The sequence below is a fragment of the Oncorhynchus nerka genome, linkage group LG28, assembly GCF_034236695.1.
Source record: "Oncorhynchus nerka isolate Pitt River linkage group LG28, Oner_Uvic_2.0, whole genome shotgun sequence".
In the NCBI taxonomy this organism is placed as follows: Eukaryota; Metazoa; Chordata; class Actinopteri; order Salmoniformes; family Salmonidae; genus Oncorhynchus; species Oncorhynchus nerka.
The window spans coordinates 60150850-60176597 of record NC_088423.1 but is presented as its reverse complement, the minus strand read 5'-3'; the positions used below and the strand labels follow the sequence as shown (position 1 = coordinate 60176597).

General features: G+C 41.5%; 1 protein-coding gene across 12 annotated transcripts in view; it reads right to left on the bottom strand.

The window, feature by feature from the left end:
- The window catches only part of cngb1a (cyclic nucleotide gated channel subunit beta 1a), an 84786-nt gene that overhangs the window by 14640 nt on the left and 44398 nt on the right, over window positions 1-25748 (bottom strand). For 8 of the 12 annotated variants that reach the window (XM_029641120.2, XM_029641123.2, XM_065012947.1 and 5 more), the window contains 6 exons: window positions 7522-7646; window positions 7172-7293; window positions 6799-6942; window positions 6318-6359; window positions 4254-5720; window positions 2933-3136 (listed from right to left, as the gene is read on the bottom strand). In XM_029641120.2, the coding sequence (XP_029496980.2) occupies window positions 2933-3136; window positions 4254-5720; window positions 6318-6359; window positions 6799-6942; window positions 7172-7293; window positions 7522-7646 (2104 nt within the window). The remainder of the gene's footprint in view (window positions 1-2932; window positions 3137-4253; window positions 5721-6317; window positions 6360-6798; window positions 6943-7171; window positions 7294-7521; window positions 7647-25748) is intronic. The other 4 variants (XM_029641130.2, XM_029641131.2, XM_029641121.2 and 1 more) reach the window with 3 other exon arrangements.

Here is a 25748-nt window from a genome sequence, read left to right as displayed (position 1 = left end):
ATCTTTTCTCACCATTACTATCAGCTCTCAAGCTCGGCACAAAGCACTGTTGTTAGGCCTATGGACTGTTGCTTTAGCATTCTACAGTCTCCAAAGACTGAACAGCAGATAGCACTAAAGCTGCTTAGTGAATTCATTGCTCAACCTCCAAGTGATAGCTGTAAGAGCGTGATCAATGTTGTACAGTGCCTTCAGAAAGTATTCACACCCCTTGACCCCCCAAAAAAAAAAAAAAAAAAAAAAATTGTGTTACAGCCTGAATTGAAAATGAATTCAAATGAGATTTGGTGGCACTGGCCTAAACACGATACCCCATAATGTCAATGTGGAAATGTTTTTGAAATGTTTACAAATTAATAAAAAATGAAAAGCGGAAATATCTTGCAACAATAAGTATTCAACCCCTTTGTTATGGCAAGCCTAAATAAGTTCAGGAGTAAAACATTTGTAAAACATTTCTACTAAGCTAACACATGGAAAATATTTTTAATCTTAGGACCCCATTATATATATATATATATATATATATATATTTGACAAATTATTTGATAATATATAGAATTTGGCCATTACTACCGTAGCCCATAGAAACGCATTGAAAAACACATTCATATATGACATTGTTTTTAATCATAAGTGATACGGTTTTGAAGTGTCAGGAAAGCTCAGGAAATATTCAAGTTTTTTTGAATACATATTTAACAGCTTATTTTGGTTGGCACAAAACTATCTCCATACTTCCATTAATTTGTATAGGTTACCTTCAGACGAGTCCAGAGACACTTCGTAGAGCAAAATAGAGCACGTGAGGTCATATTAGTTTGTAGCCCAAATAGTTTGGGCTTGGCACATCAGCGTTACTGACTTCAGATGCGTTCCTTAATATTTTCAAGCATGGTGGTGGCTGCATCATGTTATGGGTATGCTTGTCATTGGCAAGGACTAGAGAGTTATATATATATATATATATATATAAAAAACAGAACAGAGCTAAGCACAGGCACAATCCTAGAGGAAAACCATGTTCAGTCTGTTTTCCAACAAATCCACCTTTCAGCAGGACAATAAACTAAAACACAAGGCCAAATATACATTGGAGTTGCTTACCAAGACGACATTGAAAGTTCCTGAGTGGCCTAGTTACGGTTTTGCCTTAATTCGACTTGAAAGGTTTGCTGATGACATTGTAGCGGTAGGCCTGATCACCGACAACGATGAGACAGCCTATAGGAGGTCAGAGGCCTGACCGTGTGGTGCAAGGACAACAACCTCTCCCTCAACGTGATCAAGACAAAGGAGATGATTGTGGACTAAAGGAAAAAGAGGACAAAGCACACCCCCATTCTCATCGACGGGGCTGTAGTGGAGCAGGTTGAGAGCTTGGTGTACACATCACCAACAATCTAACATGGTCCAAGCACACCAAGACAGTTGTGAAGAGGGCACGACAAAACCTATTCCCTCTCAGGAGACTGAAAAGACTGACTTGGCATGGGTCCTCAGATCCTCAAAAGGTTCTACAGCTGCAACATCGAGAGCATCCTGCGGGTTGCATCACTGCCCGGTATGGCAACTGCTCGGCCTCCGACCGCAAGGCACTACAGAAGGTAGTGCGTATGGCCCAGTACATCACTGGGGCCAAGCTTCCTGCCATCCAGGATCTCTATACTAGGCGGTGTCAGAGGAAGGCCCTAGAAATTGTCAAACACTCCAGCCACCATAGTCATAGACTGTTCTCTCTGCTACCGCACGGCAAGAGGTACCCGGGCGCCAAGTCTAGGTCCAAGAGGCTTCTAAACAGCCTCTACACCAAGCCATAAGACTCCTGAACATCTTATCAAATGGCTACCCAGACTATTTGCATTGCCCCCCCGCCCCCTCTTTTACGCTGCTGCTATTCCCTGTTATTATCTATGCATAGTTACTTTAATAACTCTACCTACATGTACATATTACCTCAATTACCTCAACTAACCGGTGCCCCTGCACATTGACTCTGTACCGGTACCCCCCTGTATATAGCCTCCCTATTGTTATTTTACTGCTGCTCTTTAATTATTATATATATATATTTTTTAAATTTATTTTCTTAAAACTGCATTATTGGTTAAGGGCTTGTAAAGTAAGCATTTCACTGTAACGTCTACACCTGTTGTATTCGGCGCATGTACCAAATACAATTTCATTTGATTTGAAGATCTATGACAAGACTTGAAAATGGCTGTCTTGCAATGATCATCAACCAACTTGACTGAACTTGAAGAATTTAAAAAATAATAATGTGCAAATATTGTACAATCCAGGTTGCACAATATCTTGGAGACTTACTCAGAATGACTCACAGCTGCCAAAGGTGATTCTGACATGTATTGACTCAGGGGTGTGAATACTTAAGTAAATTAGATATTTCTGTACTTCATTTTCAATAAATGTGCAAAAATGTCTAAAAACACATTTTCACTTTGTTATTATAGGTTATTGTTTGTAGATGGGAGAGAAAAAAAAAACATTTAATCAATTTCGAATTCAGGCTGTACCACAACAAAATGTGGGAAAAGTCAAGGGGTATGAATATTTTCTGAAGGCACTGTATGATATCATAACATAGCCTTTCATTACTAAGTCTTCACCTCCTCAGCTTCATATCTCTGTGTTTATTCTACTATGCGTGAGATAATTCCCAAGGAAGAATCTACCACCTAGCATGACTGGGGATGGACGTTACCTCTGAACACTCAAAATAGTCATCTTAAACTCCACAGAATAAATAAATCCCTCTTTGGCCTTTTGGTTTCAGTAAAAGCCACAAAGCTGAGCGTATGTGGGGACAGCAAACCGCTTAGCCGCATGGGAATGCCATGACGCAGTGAGTAGCCTTGGTGTTAAAAACAAAGCAGGAATAAGCCTCTACCTGCTAAATGATTTGGCTTACTCGGTGATCTTATTTTCCACTTTAGGCTCCACAGCTTTAGCTTTGTTGTCTTCAGATATCTCATTGTCTTCAGCAACTACAATATCCATCAGAGTATTGTCTTCAACGCTCAGAATATTCTCAACGACAGTAACCTCTATGGCTTTATTTTTCTCTGGACTTTTATTCTCCATGCTCTCGTCGCTCTCGTGAAGCAGTTTCAACCTGGACGATTTGACCATGAGAAGGTTTAGGAATTAGACATTCAAATGCTATCGTTTACCAACTCTATCAGCACTCAAGCTGGGGAGAAAGCGCAGCATGGAATGTCGGCTTTGAATCCATGCAGAGTTAATATGCCAAATAAGATGTGACCAATGAATAATCTGTTAACAATATGTGTTACCATAAATCTTAACATTGTTCAGCTTTACAAGTTTGTGCCCAAACACTGTCCATATATACTGAACAAAAATATAAACGCAACATGTAAAGTGTTGGTCCCATGTTTCATGAGCTGAAGTAAAAGATCTCAGAAATGTTCCACAAAAAGCTGATTTCTCTCAAATGTTGTGCACAAATTTGTTTACATCCCTGTTAGTGATCATTTCTCCTTTGCCAAGATTATCCATCCACCTGACAGGTGTGGCATATCAAGAAGCTGATTAAACAGCTTGATCATTACCAAGGTACATCTTGTGCTGGGGACAATAAAAGGCCTAAAATGTATAGTTTTGTCACGCAGCTGTCTCAAGTTTTGAGAGAGCATGCAGTCAGCAGTATTTATGTCTGTAATATAAATCCCTCTTGTGTGGAAAAACGCATTATAATTGGCTGGACCTGGACCAGGCCCACCCATGGCTTCACCCCTGCTCAATCAAGTGAAATCCATAGTTTAGGGCCTAATATATTTATTTCAATTGACTGATTTCCTTCTATGAACTGTAAATCAGGAAAATGGTTGAAATTGTTTCATGTCGCGTTTATATTTTTGTTCAGTATAGATGACGCTGGTTGAGTTTTTGTTTTCATGGTCCTTCGAGACAGAAAATGTAATTTAATTTTTCGTACAGGTCTTGTACCTGTTGTCCCAATCATGCTCCATTGAGCAAGTTTCAAAGTTGACACCAACCCCTTTGTCCCCATAGTTTAAGAAAAATCAAGTTACACCTTAGCCCGACCTTCAACTGGTTAGGTAAAAGGCGCAAAGCATTAAAGCTGTACATCTGTGACATTGGGTACCATGAGGAATGCGTAGCCTAGTTTCTATGGCATCAAAGCACAACTTCTCAGCACATTCCAAAGCGGGAATAAGCCTCTATCGGGTAAGGATTCAGCTTACTCAGTGATCTTATTGTCCTCTGTAAGCTCCAAAGCGTCAATGTGGTCCTCAACGACAATATTGTCCTCAGCAACATTTATGTCTTGGTTGACCGTTTTCTCCTCTGATATTTGACTGTCTTCAGTGATTGTAATAATGACTGAAACTTCTGCTATCTTATTCTTCCCAGGACATCTATTCGCCCGAGATATCTTATTCTCTACAGTTACTATTTTCTCCTCTGCAACTTTTCTGGCTTCATCGATTGTTTTCTCATTGGATATTTCCCGCATAGTATTCTGTTCATTCATTTTAATTTTCACAATGACTGTCACCTCTTCTGTTATTTTATTGTCTATAGATATCTTATTATCCTGCGTGGTCGTAATGCCTTCATCAGTCTTCATTTCCTCAACGACGGTAATCTCGTCTGTAACCGTTGGAATCTTATTTTCCTCAGAACTTTCATTTTCCTCTGCTCCTTTAGTCTCCGCAGATATCGTCTCTCCAACGGCCATCTCTCCAACCGCTATATTCCTATCAGAAGATGTCTTGTCCATATTTACATGCTTTCCCTCAGGTATCTTGATATCCGGTGTTAGGATGCTCTCTTCAATCTTAATTTTCTCAACGGCAGTAACCTTTGTCTTTTTCTTGTCAGGTCTTTTATATTCCACTGTACCTTTTGTCTCCTCTGACATCTTATTTTCCTGTTTAGTTGTATTTTCTCCAGCGTTCTGAATTATTTCCTCAATGACCTCAATAACCTCATCTGTAACCTCTGGTATTTTGTTATCGTCAGGACTTTTATTTTCCTCTGTTACTTCTGTCTCAGATATCTCCTCTCCTATGACTATATCCTCCACTGCGGTTGTATTCTGTTCAACATTCCTGATGACCTCATTGACTGTTACCATAGGTATATTCTCTTCAGTGACTACATTCTCATCAGCAGCAACTTTTTTGTTTTCGTGTACATTTTTCTCCTTAGATATCTTATTGTCTTGTGTGGTCATATTCTGTTCAATGATCTTGACTTTCTCAGCGTCTGTAACCGCAGATACTTTAGCCTTGTCCGGATTTTCATTTTCCTCTGTTACTTTTGTCTCCTCAGATATCTTATCGTCAGTAATTATATTCTCTTCGGGAACAACTTTTGTGTCTTCGTGGAAATGACTCTCTTTTGATATCTTACACGCCACTAGGGCCGTATTCTGTTCAAGGTTCTTCATTTCCTCAGTGATTGTAAACTCTATTATTTTAGTCTCAGATATCGTACTATCCTGTGTAGTCATATTATCTCCAGTTTTTGGAACTATTTTCTCAAATACCGTAACCTGCTCTGTTACTATATTCTCCTCAGATGCAACCCTTTTGTCTTCATTGAAATGAATCTGAATAGATATCTTATTGTCCTCTGTTATCTTATTCTCTTCGGGACTCTCAATGTCCATGCTCCCGTCGCTCTCCGCCTGAAGCATCTGCAACCTGGACGGTGTGCAGAAGGGGACAAACAGAGCTTCAGACAGTCTCAGACAGTTAGACAGTCATAAACCGTAGTTTTAAACATGTACAGAGCTCGATTTTACACATCAGTTTTCAATAGTGCTCCTCAAATAGTGGGCAAAACCAATATTGATCATTTTAGGGCTTAATCCGCTTATTGAGGGTGCCTTGAAACTCCAGTCACCCCTGTAATTTGAACGGCTGCATCCATATCACGAAGAGCAGACAAACAGCAGACAAACAGAGCCCCTCAGCCCTCCAGAATGTATGTAGGCTACTGTGCAGCAGTCTTAGAAATCTCAAGCTCCGTATCCTATCAAACATCTGGTTAATGAGTCAAACTGTAGAGGGAAGAGGATGGGGTCAAAGGTTTGGATGTGAGATGTTAACATGCTTGAGATAGAGGCTGCCCCTAACTACAGATTTCAGATCAGATTAGACGACCCCTGACTGTAATCTTAACCATTAGGGTGGCATTTTAATGTTTGACACAAGAGAGAAGTGGTTAAGGGCAACATTCATCTACTCTGCTGCGGATAGAAGCGTGGAAGGGTAACAGGGAGTAGGAGTGGGACTTACTCAGGGTCTTCCTCGTTCTCTTCCTCCTGGATATTGGGCAGTCTTTGCAAAACAGACAGTGAGCAGGATGATTATTAAGGGTCGTCTCATTGGCGATGACATGTCCTGGTGTGTGTATGGGTTTGCATGTGTGTGAGAGCAAGCCGCTGCACGACGGCACTAAGTGCAGCTCTCAGCCGTACATTGCGTTTTTATCACAACCCAGTGATCCTCACTTCATTGGCTCAGCACGAACCAGCTCAGCAACACACACTCCAGCACACTCACATGTGCATTGAGATGGTAGGGGATGGACGTTCATTCACCTATGGGTGTGTGTTTGTGCGTATGTTTGTGTGTGTGTGTGTACGTGTATGTGTGTGTGAGTAGATGTGTGTGTATGTGTCTGTGTGTATATGTATGTGTTTGTATGCAAACATGCATGTGTGTGTATGTGTTTCTGTGTGTGTATGTGTGTGTGGGAGGGGGGGGGGGGACGTACTGCTCTCCATCAGTCTCTTGCTGTGAGTCTGTGGCCCTCTGGGCACTGGCAGCCTGCTCCTCCTCTAGTTGTCTAACTGCCATCTCAGCCGCCTGTCTGGCCACCTCCTCAGCCATCCGTGCTTCTTTTAACTGCTGCTGCAGCCTGGAGACCAGGTGAGTGGGCAGGGGTCAATACATTGGACAATCACACAGAGCCAAAAGGCATTGATGAACACAACGGCCAATCCCAATTCAATCACTCGTACAGACAAAGGGAGACAGATCTCTGGGGGGAAAAAATACGAGATTGTAAAAAAAAGTGAGTGTGAGACAGAGAGAGAAATTACATAGAGAATAGGAGGAAGAGGAAAACAGATGGAGTCTTTTATTACTTCTCCTCCACTTTCACCATAGCAGCCTCCTCTGCCTCTTTCTTTATGCTCTCTATGAGGGGAGTCCATCTCTCTGTCTGTGTCTCTGCATCTTCTGCTTCTTGTTGCATTTCCAGAACCTGCTGCAACAAGAGAAATACAGTACACACAGAGAGTACGGCTATTGCAGCTTCAGATAAAGGACATTATTAAGCTCAATGGAATTTCCATTAGGAAAATGGAACAGTTTTGTTTCTGTCACATCATGTTGGTGACTTTCTGGTCAGCTTTGAAGCTATTGCCACTTTTGTCCATTCAAGCACGGTAATCTACTGACTACCAGCAAGGCTGTATCTGATTATGCCTCTGACCTGGGGTATGAGTGAGGGTAAGGCCTGAGGCAGGGCCGCTCCCTGAGCCACTTTGTTCTCCTTCTCCTCCCAATCCGGGTCCACCTCCTCCAGAACCATGTCTTCATGGCCTTGCAGGATGAGGACTAAATTGGAAATAGGAAACAAGTTGCACGAAAAGGAGGTGGGTCAGTGGGTTAAGTGTTAGAGGATATGGAACAGTAGGGTGGGATCAACCAATCAAGAGAAAGACCTCATATTCAGCAGCCAATTAATGCTTAAACTGTATTCATATACAAGTGGGAAGGTGGTATTTATCACATACGACTGGGAAAAATCCACTTGAAACCCCTCCAACTAGTGGGAAGCTCGTCTATCATCCCCGAGCTTCTACTTCTCCCACAAGCTTCGACCTCTTCGAGCTTCGACTTCTTCGACTTCTCACACAATTTTCCTACTAAGGAAATTACCTCGATAAAACAGCATTTTGGCAACTGATTGAATCCCATCAGTCACAATAGGGATTCTTTTTTGTACTTAACAGGTTCTACAGAAGTTAAAGTTTTCCTTATCAACAAATAAGTCATATATTATGCATTGCCAAGGTGTCTAATATGGTTCAGAGAAGTTTCATATGATTTCTCAAAATGGTCACAAGACCACAAGCATAAATCTCCAAGGTGTACTTTTAGCGATGCATTTGGCACCAGAAGTCTGTATTCAACAGCTTCAAACATAATGTTTAAAGGGTGTAGTTTACATATGCGCTCTAATTTTCAATAGATTGAATCCATGATGCTCGTGGTATATGAAAATATCTTAATGGTCATATTTGTGACCAATGGGAAAATACAGTGGCTTTGATGATTATCCATTAGCCTTTACATAGGTGTAAATCAGCGATTTTGACTGTAAAATGTCATATTTTGATATTTTTGGGGGAATTGCCATTGGGGAATTACCAGACTTACGCTTATAGGGAAGGACATTCAACAAGAACAAATGACTAATGATTGGCTGAGAGAAATTGATTATACAAATATTGTGGGGCTGTTTTGTTAGGCTTCAGTGTGGCTTTTGACATTATCGATCATAGTCTGCTGCTGGTAAAACTGATGTATTATGGCTTTACACCCCCTGATATACATGTCAGCTACTACAGAGATTTAAATGACTGTAACATTAAACAAAGAGCTGCAGTTGGTTTCAGAAGGGAATATATAAGTTTGTCCTAAATATTTAAAAAACTGAAAGCGTTGTATTTGGGAAAAATAATTCACTAACCCCTAAACCTCGACTAATCTTGTAATTAATCATGTGGAAATTGAGAAAGTAGTGGTCATGGTCAAAACATATTGATACAACAGTAGCTAAGATGGGTCTGTCCATAATAAAGCGTTGTTCTGCCTTCTTAACAGCACTATCAACAAGGTAGGTCCTACAGGCTCTAGTTTTATCGCACCTGCACTCAGTCGTGTGGTCAGCTGCCACAAAGACGGTCTTAGGAATATTGCAATTGGCTCAGAACAGGGCAGCACGGCTGGCCCTTGGATGTACACAGAGAGCTAACATTAATAATATGCACATCAATCTATCCTGGCTCAAAGTGGAGGAGAGATTGACTTCATCACTACTTGTATTTGTGAGAGGTATTGACATGTTGAATGCACCAAGCTGTCTGTTTGAACTACTGGACACCCATGCATACCCCCCAAGACATGCCACCAGAGGTCTCTTCACAGTCCCCAAGTCCAGAACAGACTATGGGAGGCACACAGTACTACATGGAGCTATGACTATATGGAACTCTATTCCACATCAAGTAACTCATGCAAGCAGTAAAATAAGATTGAAAAAAACAGATAAAAATACACCTTGTGGAACAGCGGGGACTGTGAAGGGACACAAACATAGGCACAGCCACATGCATATACACACGTACACATGGATTTTGTGTTGTAGATATGTGGTAGTAGAGTAGGAGCCTGAGGACACACTTAATGTGATGTGAAATCAGCTGTGAATGTATTGTAATGCCTTGGCAGCAGCTAATGGGGATCCATAATATATAGACTCATACACTGAAAAAGTGTCATTGAAAAGTAATTGAACAAATATTTAACGTCAATAGGTTTGTTAAGTGTCTCTACCAAAATGGCAGATCTGGTTTATGTGCGTTTTGCTGAATAGTCATGAAGGTAGACCTGGTTTATCAGAGTATTGGGACATATCCACAGGTGTAAACCTGGTTCATATGGGTATTTGGGCTGAGACAGTCAGAGGTCACCAAGTGCAACATACCTTCAGCGTGTAAATCAGCTAGAAAGATGTGTCGGATTCGAGTAATTGTCTCTGGCCCCCTCCCAGTTAGGGGGAGTGATGAGCTCTACAGCAGAGTCTCACAACTCAATCGCTGGTTGAAAACTGTTTTCTGCCCCTCCCAAAAGATAGAATTTGTAGATAATTGGCCCTCTTTCTGGGACTCACCCACAAACAGGACCAAGCCTGGCCTGCTGAGGAGTGACGGACTCCATCCTAGCTGGAGGGGTGCTCTCATCTTATATAGCAACATAGACAGGGCTATAACTCCTCTAGCTCCACAATGAAATAGGGTGCAGGCCAGGCAGCAGGCTGTTAACCAGCCTGCCAGCTTAGTGGAGTCTGCCACTAGCACAGTCAGTGTAGTCAGCTCAGCTATCACCATTGAGACCGTGTCTGTGCCTCGACCTAGGTTGGGCAAAACTAAACATGGCGGTGTTCGCCTTAGCAATCTCACTAGGATAAAGACCACCTCCATTCCTGTTATTATTGAAAGAGATCATGATACCTCACATCTCAAAATAGGGCTACTTAATGTTAGATCCCTTACTTCAAAGGCAATTACAGTCAATGAACTAATCACTGATCATAATCTTGATGTGATTGGCCTGACTGAAACATGGCTTAAGCCATGAAGAATTTACTGTGTTAAATGAGGACTCACCTCCTGGTTACACTAGTGACCATATCCCCCGTGCATCCCGCAAAGGCGGAGGTGTTGCTAACATTTACGAGAGCAAATTTCAATTTACAAAAAAGAAAATGACGTTTTCGTCTTTTGAGCTTCTAGTCCTGAAATCTATGCAGACTACTCAATCACTTTTTATAGCTACTGTTTACAGGCCTCCTTTGCCATATACAGCGTTCCTCACTGAGTTTCCTGAATTCCTATCGGACCTTGTAGTCATAGCAGATAATATTCACATTTTTGGTGACTTTAATATTCACATGGAAAAGTGCACAGACCCACTCCAAAAGGCTTTCGGAGCCATCATCGACTCAGTGGGTTTTGTCCAACATGTCTCTGGACCTACTCACTGTCACAGTCATACTCTGGACCTCGTTTTGTCCCATGGAATAAATGTTGTGGATCTTAATGTTTTTCTGGACTATCAGACCACCATTTTATTACGTTTGCAATTGCAACAAATAATCTGCTCAGACCCCAACCAAGGAGCATCAAAAGTCGTGCTATAAATTCACAGACAACACAAAGATTCCTTGATGCCCTTCCAGACTCCCTCTGCCTACCCAAGGACGTCAGAGGACAAAATTCAGTTAACCACCTAACTGAGGAACTCAATTTAACCAAGTGCAATACCCTAGATGCAGTTGCACCCCTAAAAACTAAAAACATTTCTCATAAGAAACTAGCTCCCTGGTATAGAGAAAATACCAGAGCTCTGACGCAAGCTTCCAGAAAATTGGAACGGAAATGGTGCCACACCAACCTGGAAGTCTTCCGACTAGCTTGGAAAGACAGTACCTTGCAGTATCGAAGAGCCCTTACTGCTGCTCGATCATCCTATTTTTCCAAATTAATTGAGGAAAATAAGAACAATCCGAAATTTCCTTTTGATACTGTCGCAAAGCTAACTAAAATGCAGCATTCCCCAAGTGAGAATGGCTTTCACTTCAGTAGTAATAAATTCATTAACTTCTTTGAGGAAAAGATAATTATTATTAGAAAGCAAATTACGAACTCCTCTTTAAATCTGCGTATTCCTTCAAAGCTCAGTTGTCCTGAGTCTGCACAACTCTGCCAGGACCTAGGATCAAGAGAGACACTCAAGTGTTTTAGTACTATATCGCTTGACACAATGATGAAAATAATCATGGCCTCTAAACCTTCAAGCTGCATACCCTATTCCAGACCCTATTCCAACTATACTACTGAAAGAGCTGCTTCCTGTGCTTGGCCCTCCTATGTTGAACATAATAAATGGCTCTCTATCCACCGGATGTGTACCAAACTCTAAAAGTGGCAGTAATAAAGCTTGAAAAAGCCAAACCTTGAACTTTCTACTTTTAAACTTGGACAAAACAGAGATGCTTGTTCTAGGTCCCAAGAAACAAAGAGATTGAATCTGACAATTAATCTTAATGGTTGTACAGTCGTCTCAAATAAAACTGTGTAGGACCTCGGCATTACTCTGGACCCTGATCTCTCTTTTGACGAACATATCAAGACTGTTTCAAGGACAGCTTTTTTACATTTACGTAACATTGCAAAAATCAGAAACGTTTTGTCCAACAATGATGCAGAAAAATTAATCCATGCTTTTGTTACTTCTAGGTTAGACTACGGCAATGCTCTACTTTCCGGCTACCCGGATAAAGCACTAAATAAACTTCAGTTAGTGCTAAATACGGCTGCTAGAATCCTGACTAGAACCAAAAAATGTGATCATATTACTCCAGTGCTAGCCTCCCTACACTGGCTTCATGTCAAGGCAAGGGCTGATTTCAAGGTTTACTGCTAACCTACAAAGCATTACATGGGCTTGCTCCTACCTATCTCTCTGATTTGGTCCTGCCGTAAATACCTACACGTACGCTACAGTCACAAGACGCAGGCCTCCTAATTGTTTTTCTAAGCAAACAGCTGGAGGCAGGGCTTTCTCTTATAGAGCTCCATTTTTATGGAATGGTCTGCCTACCCATGTGAGAGACGCAAACCCGGTCTCAACCTTTAAGTCTTTACTGAAGATTCATCTCTTCAGTGGGTCATATGATTGAGTGTAGTCTCGCCCAGGAATGTGAAGGTGAACGGAAAGGCTCTGGAGCAAGGAACCGCCCTTGCTGTCTCTGCCTGGCCGGTTCCCCTCCACTGGGATTCTCTGCCTCTAACCCTATTACAGGGGCTGAGTCACTGGCTTACTGGTGCTCTTTCATGCCATCCCTAGGAGGGGTGTGTCACTTTAGTGGGTTGAGTCACTGATGTGATCTTCCTGTCTGGCTTGGCGCCCCGCCTTGGGTTGTGCCATGGCGGAGATCTTTGTGGGCTATACTCGGCCTTGTTTCAGGATGGTAAGTTGGTGGTTGAAGATATCCCTCCAGTGGTGTGGGGCCTGTGCTTTGGCAAACTGGGTGGGGTTATGTCCTTCCTGTTTAGCCCTGTCCGGGGGTATCATCGGATGGGGCCACAGTGTCTCCTGACCCCTCCTGTTTCAGCCTCCAGTATTTATGCTGCAGTAGTTTGTGTGTCGGGGGGCTAGGGTCAGTTTGTTATATCTGGAGTACTTCTCCTGTCTTATCTGGTGTCCTGTGTGAATTTAAGTATGCTCTCTCTAATTTTCTCTTTCTTTCTCTCTCTCTCTCGGAGGACCTGAGCCCTAGGACCATGCCTCAGGACTACCTGGCATGATGACTCCTTGCTGTCCCCAGTCCACCTGGCCGTCCTGCGGCTCCAGTTTCAACTGTTCTGCCTGCGGCTATGGAATCCTGACCTGTTCACCGGACGTGCTACCTGTCCCAGACCTATTATTTGACCATGCTGGTCATTTATGGACATTTGAACATTTTGGCCATGTTCTGTTATAATCTCCACCCAGCACAGCCAGAAGAGGACTGACCACCCCTCATAGCCTGGTTCCTCTCTAGGTTTCTTCCTAGGTTTTGGCCTTTCTCTGGAGTTTTTCCTAGCCAACGTGCTTCAACACCTGCATTGCTTGCTGTTTGGGGTTTTAGGCTGGTTTTCTGTACAGCACTTTGAGATATCAGCTGATGTACGAAGGGCTATATAAATACATTTGATTTGATTTGATGTAGATATGCAGATGTAGATCTGGTTTATATTAGTATTGGGACTCAGTCAAAGGTGTAGACCTGGTTTGTACAGTAGTAGTACTTGAGCTGAGTAGCAGGGGTAGACCTGGTTTACATTTTATTCAGTATTCAGGCTACGACTACGATTCAGGCTAAGACACATTTAGACCTGGCTTAGTTGACTAAATGTGTTCAAGAACAGGTGCAGACTTTGTAGGTATGTAAATTGATGCTGAAGTACAGGTGTCGACCTGGTTTGTATGAATAGTGGGGCTGAAATGCATAAGCACACCTATTGTTATGACAATTGGCAGTTCTATGTAACAGTAGAAAAAAAATCTATATTGGGTTAGAAGTGAAGATGCACACCTGGTCTGTAAGGATATTGAGGCTGAAGTACAAATGTAGACCTGGTTTGTATGAATGTTGAGGCTTGGGAACTGAGGGTAGACCTGTCTTTTATGAGTATGCCCATGGATTTACCTGGTTTATATGAGTAATGGGGTGTATGGATACACAAGGCTCATACACGTAATGTGTCTTTATGGGACATGTATTGCCCATTCAAATCCTTTCTGGCAACAAGTTTGTGGTCATAAAAAAAGTGAATGGGGCTTTGGCACATGTTTTTTACCACTGTACTATGAGTTTAGGAAATGATTTGCGTATACAGGTCAGAGGTCACAGTACTAAGATATGCAAATAACAGTGTTGGGGTGTGAGGCTAATAGCTGGATATAGGTTACTGTTGTTGACTTGGGGAATACAGGTCTAAGGAAAGTGAGTTACAGGACTGAGATAGGCAAGTAACATGGATGAGGTGTGTTGGCAAAGGAACTGGCGTCTATGATTAACAAATCGGGCATTTAGGGCTAAGATATGGTTGTATCTGTACTTGATTGTATCAATAAGAGTGTACTGGGATGTGGTTGTTAGTGTTTTTCTTAAATCAGCTATAATATTGCAGACATATTATGGCTTCTATCAATGTAATTGTCTGCATCATTTCCAATACCCCGTATGTATTTTTTTGTGTAAATATGCAGTACCAGTCAAGGGTTTTTCTTTATTTTTACTATTTTCTACATTGTAGAATAATAGTGAAGACATCAAAACTATAACACATATGGAATCATTTAGTAACCCAAAAAAGTGTTAAATCAAAATACATGTTATATTTTGTTCTTCAAAGTAGCCACGCTTTAACTTGATGACAGCTTTGTGTGCTCTTGGCATTCTCTTAACCAGCTTCATGAGGAATGCTTTCCAATAGTCTTGATGGAGTTCCCACATATGCTGAGCACTTTTTGGCTGTTTTTCCTTCACTCTGTGATCCAACTCATCCCAAACCATCTCAATTGGGTTGAGGTCAGGTGATTGTGGAGGCCAGATTATCTGATGCAGCACTCCATCACTCTCCATGGTCAAATAGCCCTTACACAGCCTGGAGGTGTGTTGGGTAATTGTCCTGTTGAAAAACAAATGATAGTCCCACTAAGCGCAAACCAGATGGGATGGCGTGTCGCTGCAAAATACTGTGATAGCCATGGTGGTTAAGTGTGCCTTGAATTCTAAATAAATCACAGACAGTGTCACCACCAAACCTCCCCCACACCATCACACATCCTACATCCATGCTTCACGGTGGGAACCACACATGTGGAGATTATCTGTTCACCTACTCTGCATCTCACAAAGACACGGCGGTTGGAACCAAAAATCTCAAATTTGGACTCATTAGACCAAAGGACAGATTTCCATTGGTCTAATGTCCATTGCTTGTGCTTCTTGGCCCAAGCAAGCCTCTTCCTCTTATTGGTGTTCTTTAGTAGTGGTTTCTTTGCAGAAATCCAACAATGAAGGCCTGATTCAAACAGTATCCTCTGAACAGTTGATGTTGAAATGTGTCTGTTACTTGAACTCTGTGAAGAATTTATTTGGGCTGCAATCTGAGCTGCAGTTAACTCTAATGAACATATCCTCTGCAGCAGAGGTAACCCTAGGTCTTCCTTTCCAGTGGTGGTCCTCATGTGAGCCAGTTTCATCATAATGCTTGATGTATTTTGTGACTGCACTTGAAGAAACTTTCAAAGTTCCTAAAATGTTCTGTATTCACTGACCTTCATGTCTTAAAAATGATGGGTTTTGACTTCTAAAATATCCTTATTCATGTCACTGAGGGAGAGAGGGGAATATTGAACGTTTACATTCTGTCAGGATATGTTATTGTTAGCCATCAGGGATCCTATGGAAGGAGAAGATACCCAGTATGGTAGTATGGTACCCAGTATGGTACAAGTCAACATGACAGCCGTGAGTTGGGGAGGAGAGAGGAATTTGGTTAGATGAGGAAGAACAGATATCAATAAAGTTCTGTATAGCAACAGAGGTGTATTGGCTGTTCAGATGTGTAAGGAGGGGGCTCAGCATAGGAGAAAAGGTTAAATACCAGTACTTGTGTGAATATGTTTTTTGTCTGTTCAGCTGTTCAGCTGTCCGACCCTTTGGGTGAATAAACTTGGTTTGAGCTTTTATAGTTTTCCGTCAATTTTTACCCTATTATTTAGAACCTAACAAAGTAATTATGGACTTTCATTTATTTTTGCTTATTTGAGCTGTTCATGCCATAATATGGACTTGGTCTTTTACCAAATAGAGCTATGTTCTGTATACCACCCCTACCTTGTCACAACACAACTGATTGGCTCAAACGCATTAAGAAGGAATTAAATTCTACAAATGAACTTTAAACAAGGCACACCTGTTAATTGAAATGCATTCCAGGTGACTACCTCATGAAGCTGGTTGGGAGAATGCCAAAGCTGTCATCAAGGAAAAGGGTGACTACTTTGAAGAATCTCAAATATAAAATATATTTTGATTTTATTTCAACTTTATTTAACCAGGTAGGCAAGTTGAGAACAAGTTATAATTTACAACTACGACCTGGCCAAGATAAAGCTAAGCAGTTCGACACATACAACAACACAGAGTAACACATGGAGTAAACAAACATACAGTCAATAATACAGTAGAAAAACAAGTCTATTTACAATGTGTGCAAATGAGTTGAGATAAGTAAGGCAATAAATAGGCCATGGTGGCGAAGTAAATACAATATAGCAATTAAATGGAATGGAATGGTAGATGTGCAGTAGATGAATGCACAAAGTAGAAATACTGGGGTGCAAAGGAGCAAGGTAAATAAATAAATACAGTAGGGGATGAGGTAGTTGTTTGGGCTATTTACAGATGGGCTATGTACAGGTGCAGTGATCTGTGAGCTGCTCTGGCAGCTGGTGCTTAAAGCTAGTGAGAGAGATAAGTGTCTCCAGTTTCAGTGATTTTTGTAGTTTTTGTAGTTCGTTCCAGTCATTGGCAGCAGAGAACTGGAGACACTTATCTCCCTCACTAGCTTTAACCACCAGCTGCCAGAGAAGCTCACAGATCACTGCACCTGTACATAGCCCATCTGTAAATAGCCCAAACAACTACCTCATCCCCTACTGTATTTATTTATTTGGCTTTGGGGGTGGAGAGTTTACAGTCTAACCAGACTCCTAGGTATTTGTAGTTGTCCACATATTCTAAGTCAGAACCATCCAGAGTAGTGATGCTGGACGGGCGGGCAGGTGCGGGCAGTGATCGGTTGAAGAGCATGCATTTAGTTTTACTTGTATTTAAGAGGAGTTGGAGGCCACGGAAGGAGAGTTGTGTGGCATTGAAGCCTGGAGGGTAGTTAAAACAGTGTCCAAAGAAGGGCCAGAAGTATACACAGAATGGTGTCGTCTGCGTAGAGGTGGATCAGAGACTCACCAGCAGCAAGAGCGACATCATTGATGTATATAGACAAGAGAGTCGGCCCAAGAATTGAACCCTGTGGCACCCCCATAGAGACTGCCAGAGGCCGGATAACAGGCCCTCTGATTTGACACACTGAACTCTATCGAAGAAGTAGTTGGTGAACCAGGCGAGGCAATCATTTGAGAAACCAAGGCTGTTGAGTCTGCCGATAAGGATGTGGTGATTGACAGAGTCGAAAGCCTTAGCCAGGTCAATGAAAACGGCTGCACAGTGTTGTTTCTTATCAATGGCGGTTATGATATCGTTTAGGACCTTGAGCATGGCTGAGGTGCACCCATGACCAACTCTGAAACCAGATTGCATAGCGGAGAAGGTACGGTGGGATTTGAAATGGTCGGTAATCTGTTTGTTAACTTGGCCTTCGAAGACCTTAGAAAGGCAGGGTAGGATAGATATAGGTCTGTAGCAGTTTGGGTCGAGAGTGTCTCCCCCTTTGAAGAGGGGGATGACCACAGCTGCTTTCCAATCTTTGGGAATCTCAGACGACATGAAAGAGAGGTTGAACAGGCTATTAATAGGGGTTGCAACAATTTTGGCAGATAATTTTAGAAAGAAAGGGTCCAGATTGTCTAGCCTGGCTGATTTGTAGGGGTCCAGATTTTGCAGCTCTTTCAGAACATCAGCTAACTGGATTTGGGAGAAGGAGAAATGGGGAGGCTTGGGCGAGCTGCTGTGGGGGGTGCAGGACTGTTGACCGGGGTAGGGGTAGCCAGGTGGGAAGCATGGCCAGCTGTAGAAAAATGCTTATTGAAATTCTCAATTATAGTGGATTTATCGATGGTGACAGAGTTTCCTATCCTCAGTGCACTGTGCAGCTGGGAGGAGGTGCTCGTATTCTCCATGGACTTTACAGTGTCCCAGAACTTTTTAGAGTTTGTGTTGCAGGAAGCAAATTTCTGCTTGAAAAAGCTAGCTTTGGCTTTCCTAACTGCCTGTGGATATTGGTTCCTAACTTCCCTGAAAAGTTGCATATCACGGGGGCTGTTCGATGCTAATGCAGAACGCCACAGGATGTTTTTGTGCTGATCAAGGGCAGTCAGGTCTGGAGAGAACCAAGGGCTATATCTGTTCTTGGTTCTAAATTTCTTGAATGGGGCATGCTGTAACGGATCTCTTCGTCGTCTGACGACGAGTATGAAATATCGGACCAATGCGCAGCGTGGTAAGTGTCCATGTTAATTTATTAACTGAACACACAAAACAAAATAACGAAGTGAATGGAAGAAACAAAACAGTACTGCAAGGTGACATACACTAAACAGAAAACAACCACCCACAAATAAGAGTGGGAAAACAGGCTACCTAAGAATGGTTCTCAATCAAAGACAACGATTGACAGCTGCCTCTGATTGGGAACAATACGAGGCCAAAAGCAGAAATACACAACATAGAACAAAAATATTGAATGTCCACCCCAACTCACGCCCTGACCAAACTAAAACAGAAACATACAAAAGGAACTAAGGTCAGGACGTGACACATGCTTATTTAAGATGGTGAGGAAGGCATTTTTAAAGAATAATCAGGAATGCTCTACTGACGGGATGAGGTCAATATCCTTCCAGGACACCCGGGCCAGGTCGATTAGAAAGGCCTGCTCGCTGAAGTGTTTCAGGGAGCGTTTGACAGTGATGAGGGGAGGTCATTTGACCGCAGACCCATTACGAATGCGGCAGTGATTGCTAATGCGGCAGTGATTGCGAAGATCTTGGTTGAAAACAGCAGAGGTGTATTTAGAGGGCAAGTTGGTTAAGATGATATCTATGAGGGTGTCCGTGTATACGGCTTTGGGGTTGTACCTGGTAGGTTCATTGATAATTTGTGTGAGGTTGAGGGCATCAAGCTTCTGTGTTATTTCTTAGTTTTGATGTCTTAACCATTACACTCCAATGTAAAAAATTGTAAAAAATAAAGGAAAACCCTTGAATGAGTAGGTGTGTCCAAACTTTTGAGTGATACTGTATAAATTTTAAAATGATTTACCTTCTTTATTATTTTCCACTAACCCTTTCACCCCTCCCCTAATTTGAGTAAACTAACGGACAACAATACTTAGGCTTCTACTTCCAGCTTATACATACTATATACATTTTACGGACAATATATTTTACATTACTTATCTTTTGTTTGTTTTTAGTCCCAGCCTTCAGCTCCACTCAACCCCTCCCATCTATCTCTGAACACCATCCAGTCCCATCCTTCAGCTCCCCTCAACCCCTACCATCTATTGCATCTCTGAACACCATCCCGTTTTGATTTCTAGCTGTCATATATTTTCCCACTGTGCTGAGATGTTTCACAAAGGTTCTGAACTTTTCTATTTTCATAGTTTATACAGATTGTAAATGATGTATTATTACATTATGGACTGATTGACTATGACTTTTCAAATCCCCCAGCAGTGCTATTTGCAGAGCTAGCTTCATGTAAATGTTGCAATTTTTCAGTCATTCCTGAACCTGCGACCAAAAACAGGGCAGTACCAAAACAAGTAATCTGATGATTCTGGGTGTTAGTTTTAGGGCATGAGGGTAACAGGGCTGGGATGTGTGAGTAATTTGGTTTAGGTTGTGTGGGTAAGTGGGCTGAGGTATATAGAGATTGGAGCTGAGAAATAGGGGTACAGTGCATTCGGAAAGTATTCAGACACCTTGACTTTTGCCACATTTTGTTGTTACAGCTTTATTCTAAAATAGATTATATATATATTTTTTCTTTCTCATCAATCTACATGCAGTACTCCATGATGAAAAAGCAAAAACAGGTTTTTCTAAATGTTTTTCACCCAATTTTTCTTTACAACAAGGACCCCCTTGGAAGTATCACATTTGCAAAAGTATTCAGACCCTTTACTCAGTACTTTGTTGAAGCACCGTTGGCAGCGATTACAGCCTCAAGTCTTCTTGGGTATGACATCACAAGCTTGGCACACCTGTATTTGGTGAGTATGTCCCATTCTTCTCTGCAGATCCTTTGAAGCTCTGTCAGGTTGGATGGGGATGGGACACATCTATTTTCAGATGTTTGAGTCCTGGCCCTAACTGGGCCACGCAAGGACACCCAGAGACTTGTCCCGAAGCCACTCCTGCGTTGTCTTGGCTGTGTGCTTAGGGTCATTGACCTGTTGGAAGGTGAACCTTCGCCTCAGTCTGAGGTCCTGAGCGCTCTGGATCAGGTTTTCATCAAGGATCTCTCTGTACTTTGCTCCGTCCATCTTTCCCTTGATCCTGACTAGTCTCACAGTCCCTGCTGTTGAAAAACATCCCCACAGCATGATGCTGCCACCACCATGCTTCACTGTAGGGATGGTGCCAGGTTTGCTCCAGACGTGACACTTGGCATTCAGGCCAAAGATTTTAAACTTGGTTTCATCAGCCCAGAGAACCTTGTTCCTCATGGTCTGAGAGTCAGTCCGTCAGGTGCCTTTTGGCAAAATCCAAGTGGGCCGTCATGTGCCTTTTACTGAGGAGTGGCTTCCGTCTTGCCACTCTACCATAAAGGCCTGATTGGTGGAGTGCTGCAGAGACGATTGTCCTTCTGGAAGGTTCTCCCATCTCCACAGAGGAACTCTAGAGCTCTGTCAGAGTGACCATCCGATTTCTCGGTTTGGCCGGGCGGCCAGCTATAGGAAGTGTTGCTGGTTCCAAACTTCTTCCATTTAAGAACGCTGGAGGCCACTGTGTTTTTGGGGACCTTCAATGCTGCAGAATTTGTTTTTGTACCCTTCCCCAGATCTGTGCCTTGACACAATCCTGTCTCAAAGCTCTACGGACAATTCCTTCGACCTCATGGCTTGGTTTTTATTCTAACATGCACTGTCAACTGTGGGACCTTATACAGTATAGACAGGTGTGTGCCTTTCCAAATCATGTCCAATCAATTGAATTTACCACAGGTGGACTCCAATCAAGTTGTAGAAACATCTCAAGGGTGATCAATGGAAACAGGATGCACCTGAGCTCAATTTCGAGTCTCATAGCAAAGGGTCTGAATACTTTTGTATCTAAGGTTTTTTATATTATTTGCAAAAATGTCTAAAAACATTTCTTCTCATTATGGGGTATTGTGTGTAGAATTGTATTATATGCAGAGCACTGTATGTTCCCATTGGTCACAATTGTGACCGAGATTAAAACATACTTACATTTAAAACATACATACTTTTACATATATTTCAATATAAAAAAAAAACTGTATGGATTACATGTTAAGGATTAAATGTTAAGGGCATCATATTTGCATCGTGGCATGTCTGGGAAAAATGTTGGAACAAATGGCTTAATAAATGCAGCAACATAACATTATTTATAAAAAGCAATCTATTAATATGGTTTTTGAACACTATTATTTGTTTACAAGCATGATAGCTGGTTCCGTGTGGCTCAGCTGGTAGAGCATGGTGCTTGCAACAACAGTTTTTTAGCTGTGTTTTTAGTTTTTTGCCAATTAGCCAATCAGCGTTTCTCAATGAGTTCAAAGAACATGAATTCATCTGACTGGCATTTGCAACTTCAAAACTGGTAATTACCACCTTCCCACTTGGTTATGATCGCAGTATTACTCCACTCCCAATTTTAATATTCAAATGAAAGGGATAGTCTACCCAAGTTACAACCTCATCTTAGTCCTCATCTTATGGACTCAGAGGATCAGTGGGCCCACACTGATTTTGCTCAATATACTGTATAGCGAATTTGGGGGGTAGCCATGACCAGGAACCCGGGTCCAGCGACTGTGAAGCCAACACCTTAACCATTACACCAAGCGGTCAGAACATTTTGACTAGGTTGCTAGGTGTTGATTTAAGGTCGCTACTTTACCGCCTTCCTTCAGGAGAGTGTTCTAAGTCCCCCACCTGTACACGCCTCTCCGATGGCCTCACAGGCACCGTCCCATTTCTGACACCAATGTAGCAAAGTCGGGGGGCATTCCCAACTGGGACTCGAACCCGGGTCCAGCAACTGTCAAGCCTTAACCGTTACGCCAAGAGGAACGAACATCTTGACTAGGTCGCTAGGTGTTGGCTTAAGGTCGCTTCAATACATTGCAGTACTGTGCTTTACAAAAGGTTAGCACTAGCAGTACAGATCCATTGAAAATATATTCAACAAATACAGTGTACCCAACTTCTAATCATATCATGTAATTCAGACCCCTTTATATACTTGGCTGTTAGAATATTTATAGGTATAAGCCTAATTGATTGATTGATTGATTGATTGATTGATTGGTAGATTGATTGGTAGATTGACTGTCACACAAAACACCAGACTGCATTTCAAACTCTTTATTAATCATAAACAAACGGCATATAATGTAAAAACATCTTCATAACAATAAGATTGCTGCCTGGGCTTAGCTAGTTATTGTGTTTGTCTCATTGGACAAACACATTAACAACAGTACTAACAGTAGTGTGTACTATGCTAACAGTATGTCGACTACAAACCATGTGTGAAATATAGTGCCAATCCAACTGTTTTTTTATTGTCACGTTTCTATGCAATCTAAAATCAATTGATAGCAGTGTATTGATTCTACACGGTTTAAAATGAGAATGGAAAGTATTGGAAAAAGCTTATACTAGCTGTGATCACCCTGTCTGTCTGGAGAAAACCAAATTCCTAGGCTTTTTGAGATTCCTAGGCTTTTTGGAGAAATCATTAGCATCAATGCAGTTAGAGTGAGATATTGTTTCCAAAGTTATGATTCTAACAGATAATGATCATATCATGATCACGCCTATGTTTACACAGCCATCCTAGCAACCCAATTCAGATGTTTGTTTCATATTCAACCATTTTTTTCTGGCTGTTCACACCCAGTTTTATATGGGACAAATTTGCACATTTACACTCATGTGACCTCTGAAATAGCACACATATGAAATGCTAATTTTCTATTTTTTTTTCATGTAAAAAAACAACAAACCTTTCAGAGCAAAAATAATTATTTGATCTGAGCATCCACACGAGGTCGCATATGGAGCATCAGAATCGTATCAGAATTGAGAGTCACACACGGATGTGGAATAAATCAGAACTTAAAAGATTAGATTCCATGTGTTTTTTTGTTGCTGTGGGGGGAAAGATCATATATGTCAGATATGCCAAATAATTGACATAAGATCAAAATTGAGACACCTGTGTAAACACAGCCTTTGTAAATTAGACTATATTCACTCCCATGCTAAGCTAATTCTCCTGGTTTATGAGTTCTTAAACCTAATTAGTAATTTCATTCAGGATCTCTTATCATTGGCTCAATAGTTTGTGGGAAGGAGAGGGTGAAAGTGCATGATTTGTTATAGCTGCGCAAGAACTGAAAGCTCTATTGGTTTACAGAGCCATTGACTATTTCTAGCTATGTGTATGTCAGATGAGGCTGGTGGGAGAAGCTATAGGAGGATGGACTCATTGTACTGGCTGGAATTGAATAAATTAAACGATATCAAACACATCAAACCTATGGCACCCTTAGTGGAGTTAAAAAAACATGAGCTGGTGCACACCCAGAGAAAATTATTTTTTGTTGAGGTGCTGACTAATGGCGAAAAAACTATAAGCTGTAAAAAAATCAAGAGAGTTGCACACTCTATATATAAACTCCCAGTCATTTAATGGGTAAATCACCAACATTTCGGCATAACTGTGCCTTCTTCAGGGTAATGTCATGAATGCTTGAACCAGGTTATGTAGAAAAAAGTGCAATCAATGACCAGTGTCATAATTATTTAGTTAATGCATTGAGTGAAACTGTTAAAGCATATACAGTTGAAGTCGGAGGAAGTTTACATACACCTCGGCCAAATACATTTAAACTCAGTTTTTCAAAATTCTTGACATATAAACCAAGTAAACATTCCCTGTATTAGGTCAGTTAGTATCACCACTTTATTTTAAGAATGTGAAATGTCAGAATAATAGTAGAGAATTATTTATTTTAGCTTTTATTTCTTTCATCACATCCTCAGTGGGTCATAAGTTTACATACACTCAATTAGTATTTGGTAGCATTGCCTTTGAATTGTTTAACCTGGGTCAAACGGTTCGGGTAGCCTTCCACAATCTTCCCACAATAAGTTAGGTGAATTTTGGCCCATTCCTCCTGACAGAGCTGGTGTAGCTGAGCCATGTTTGTAGGCCTCCTTGCTCGCACATGCTTTTTCAGTTCTGCCAACACAAATTTTCTATGGGATTGAGGTCAGGGCTTTGTGATGGCCACTCCAATAGGTTGACTTTGTTGTCCTTAAGCCATTTTGCCACAACTTTGGAAGTATGCTTGGGGTAATTGTCCATTTGGAAGACCCATTTGCGACCTGACTGATGCCTTGAGATGTTGCTTCACTAAATCCACATAATTTTTCCTCCTCATGATGCCGTCTATTTTGGGAAGTGCACCAGTCCCTCCTGCAGCAAAGCACCCCCACGACATGATGCTGCCACCCCCGTGCTTCACAGTTGGGATGGTGTTCTTCGGCTTGCAAGCATCCCCCTTTTTCCTCAAAACATAACGATGGTCATTATGGCCAAACAGTTTTATTTTTGTTTCATCAGACCAGAGTACATTTCTTTGTCCCCATGTGCAGTTGCAAACCATAGTCTGGCTTTTTTATGGAGGTTTTGGAGCAGTGGCTTATTCCTTGGTGAGCGGCAGGTTATTTCAGGTTATGTCGATATAGGACTCGTTTTACTGTGGATATAGATACGTTTGAACCTGTTTCCTTCAGAATCTTCACAAGGTCCTTTGCTGTTGTTCTGGGATTGATTTGCACTTCACACCAAAGTACGTTCATCTCTAGGAGACAGAACGCGTCTTCTTCTTGAGCGGTATGACGGCTGCGTGGTCCATGGTGTTTATACTTGCGTACTATTGTTTGTACAGATGAACGTGGTACCTTCAGGCATTTGGAAATTGCTCCCAAGAATGAACCAGACTTGTGGAGGTCTACAATGTTTTTGGCTGATTTCTTTTGATTTGTCCGTGATGTCAAGCAAATTTTGAAGGTAGGCCTTAAGTGTATGTAAACTTCTGACTTCAACTGTAGCATTAGGAATATATTAGGCTATTGTTATCATATGGAAACATAATTAAATATTGTACATATTATTAACATCAACATACATTATTGTTTAATTCAATTTCACATATATATATTTCATTGTTCCCTATTTCATTAAAACATTTTGTTACAAGTCATCTTTTGGTTCAACCATAATAAGCATCATCAACAGGGGGAACATATTGGGTGTACACTGATAAGCTGATGTCCATTTATAAGACTTGTTCATAAAAGA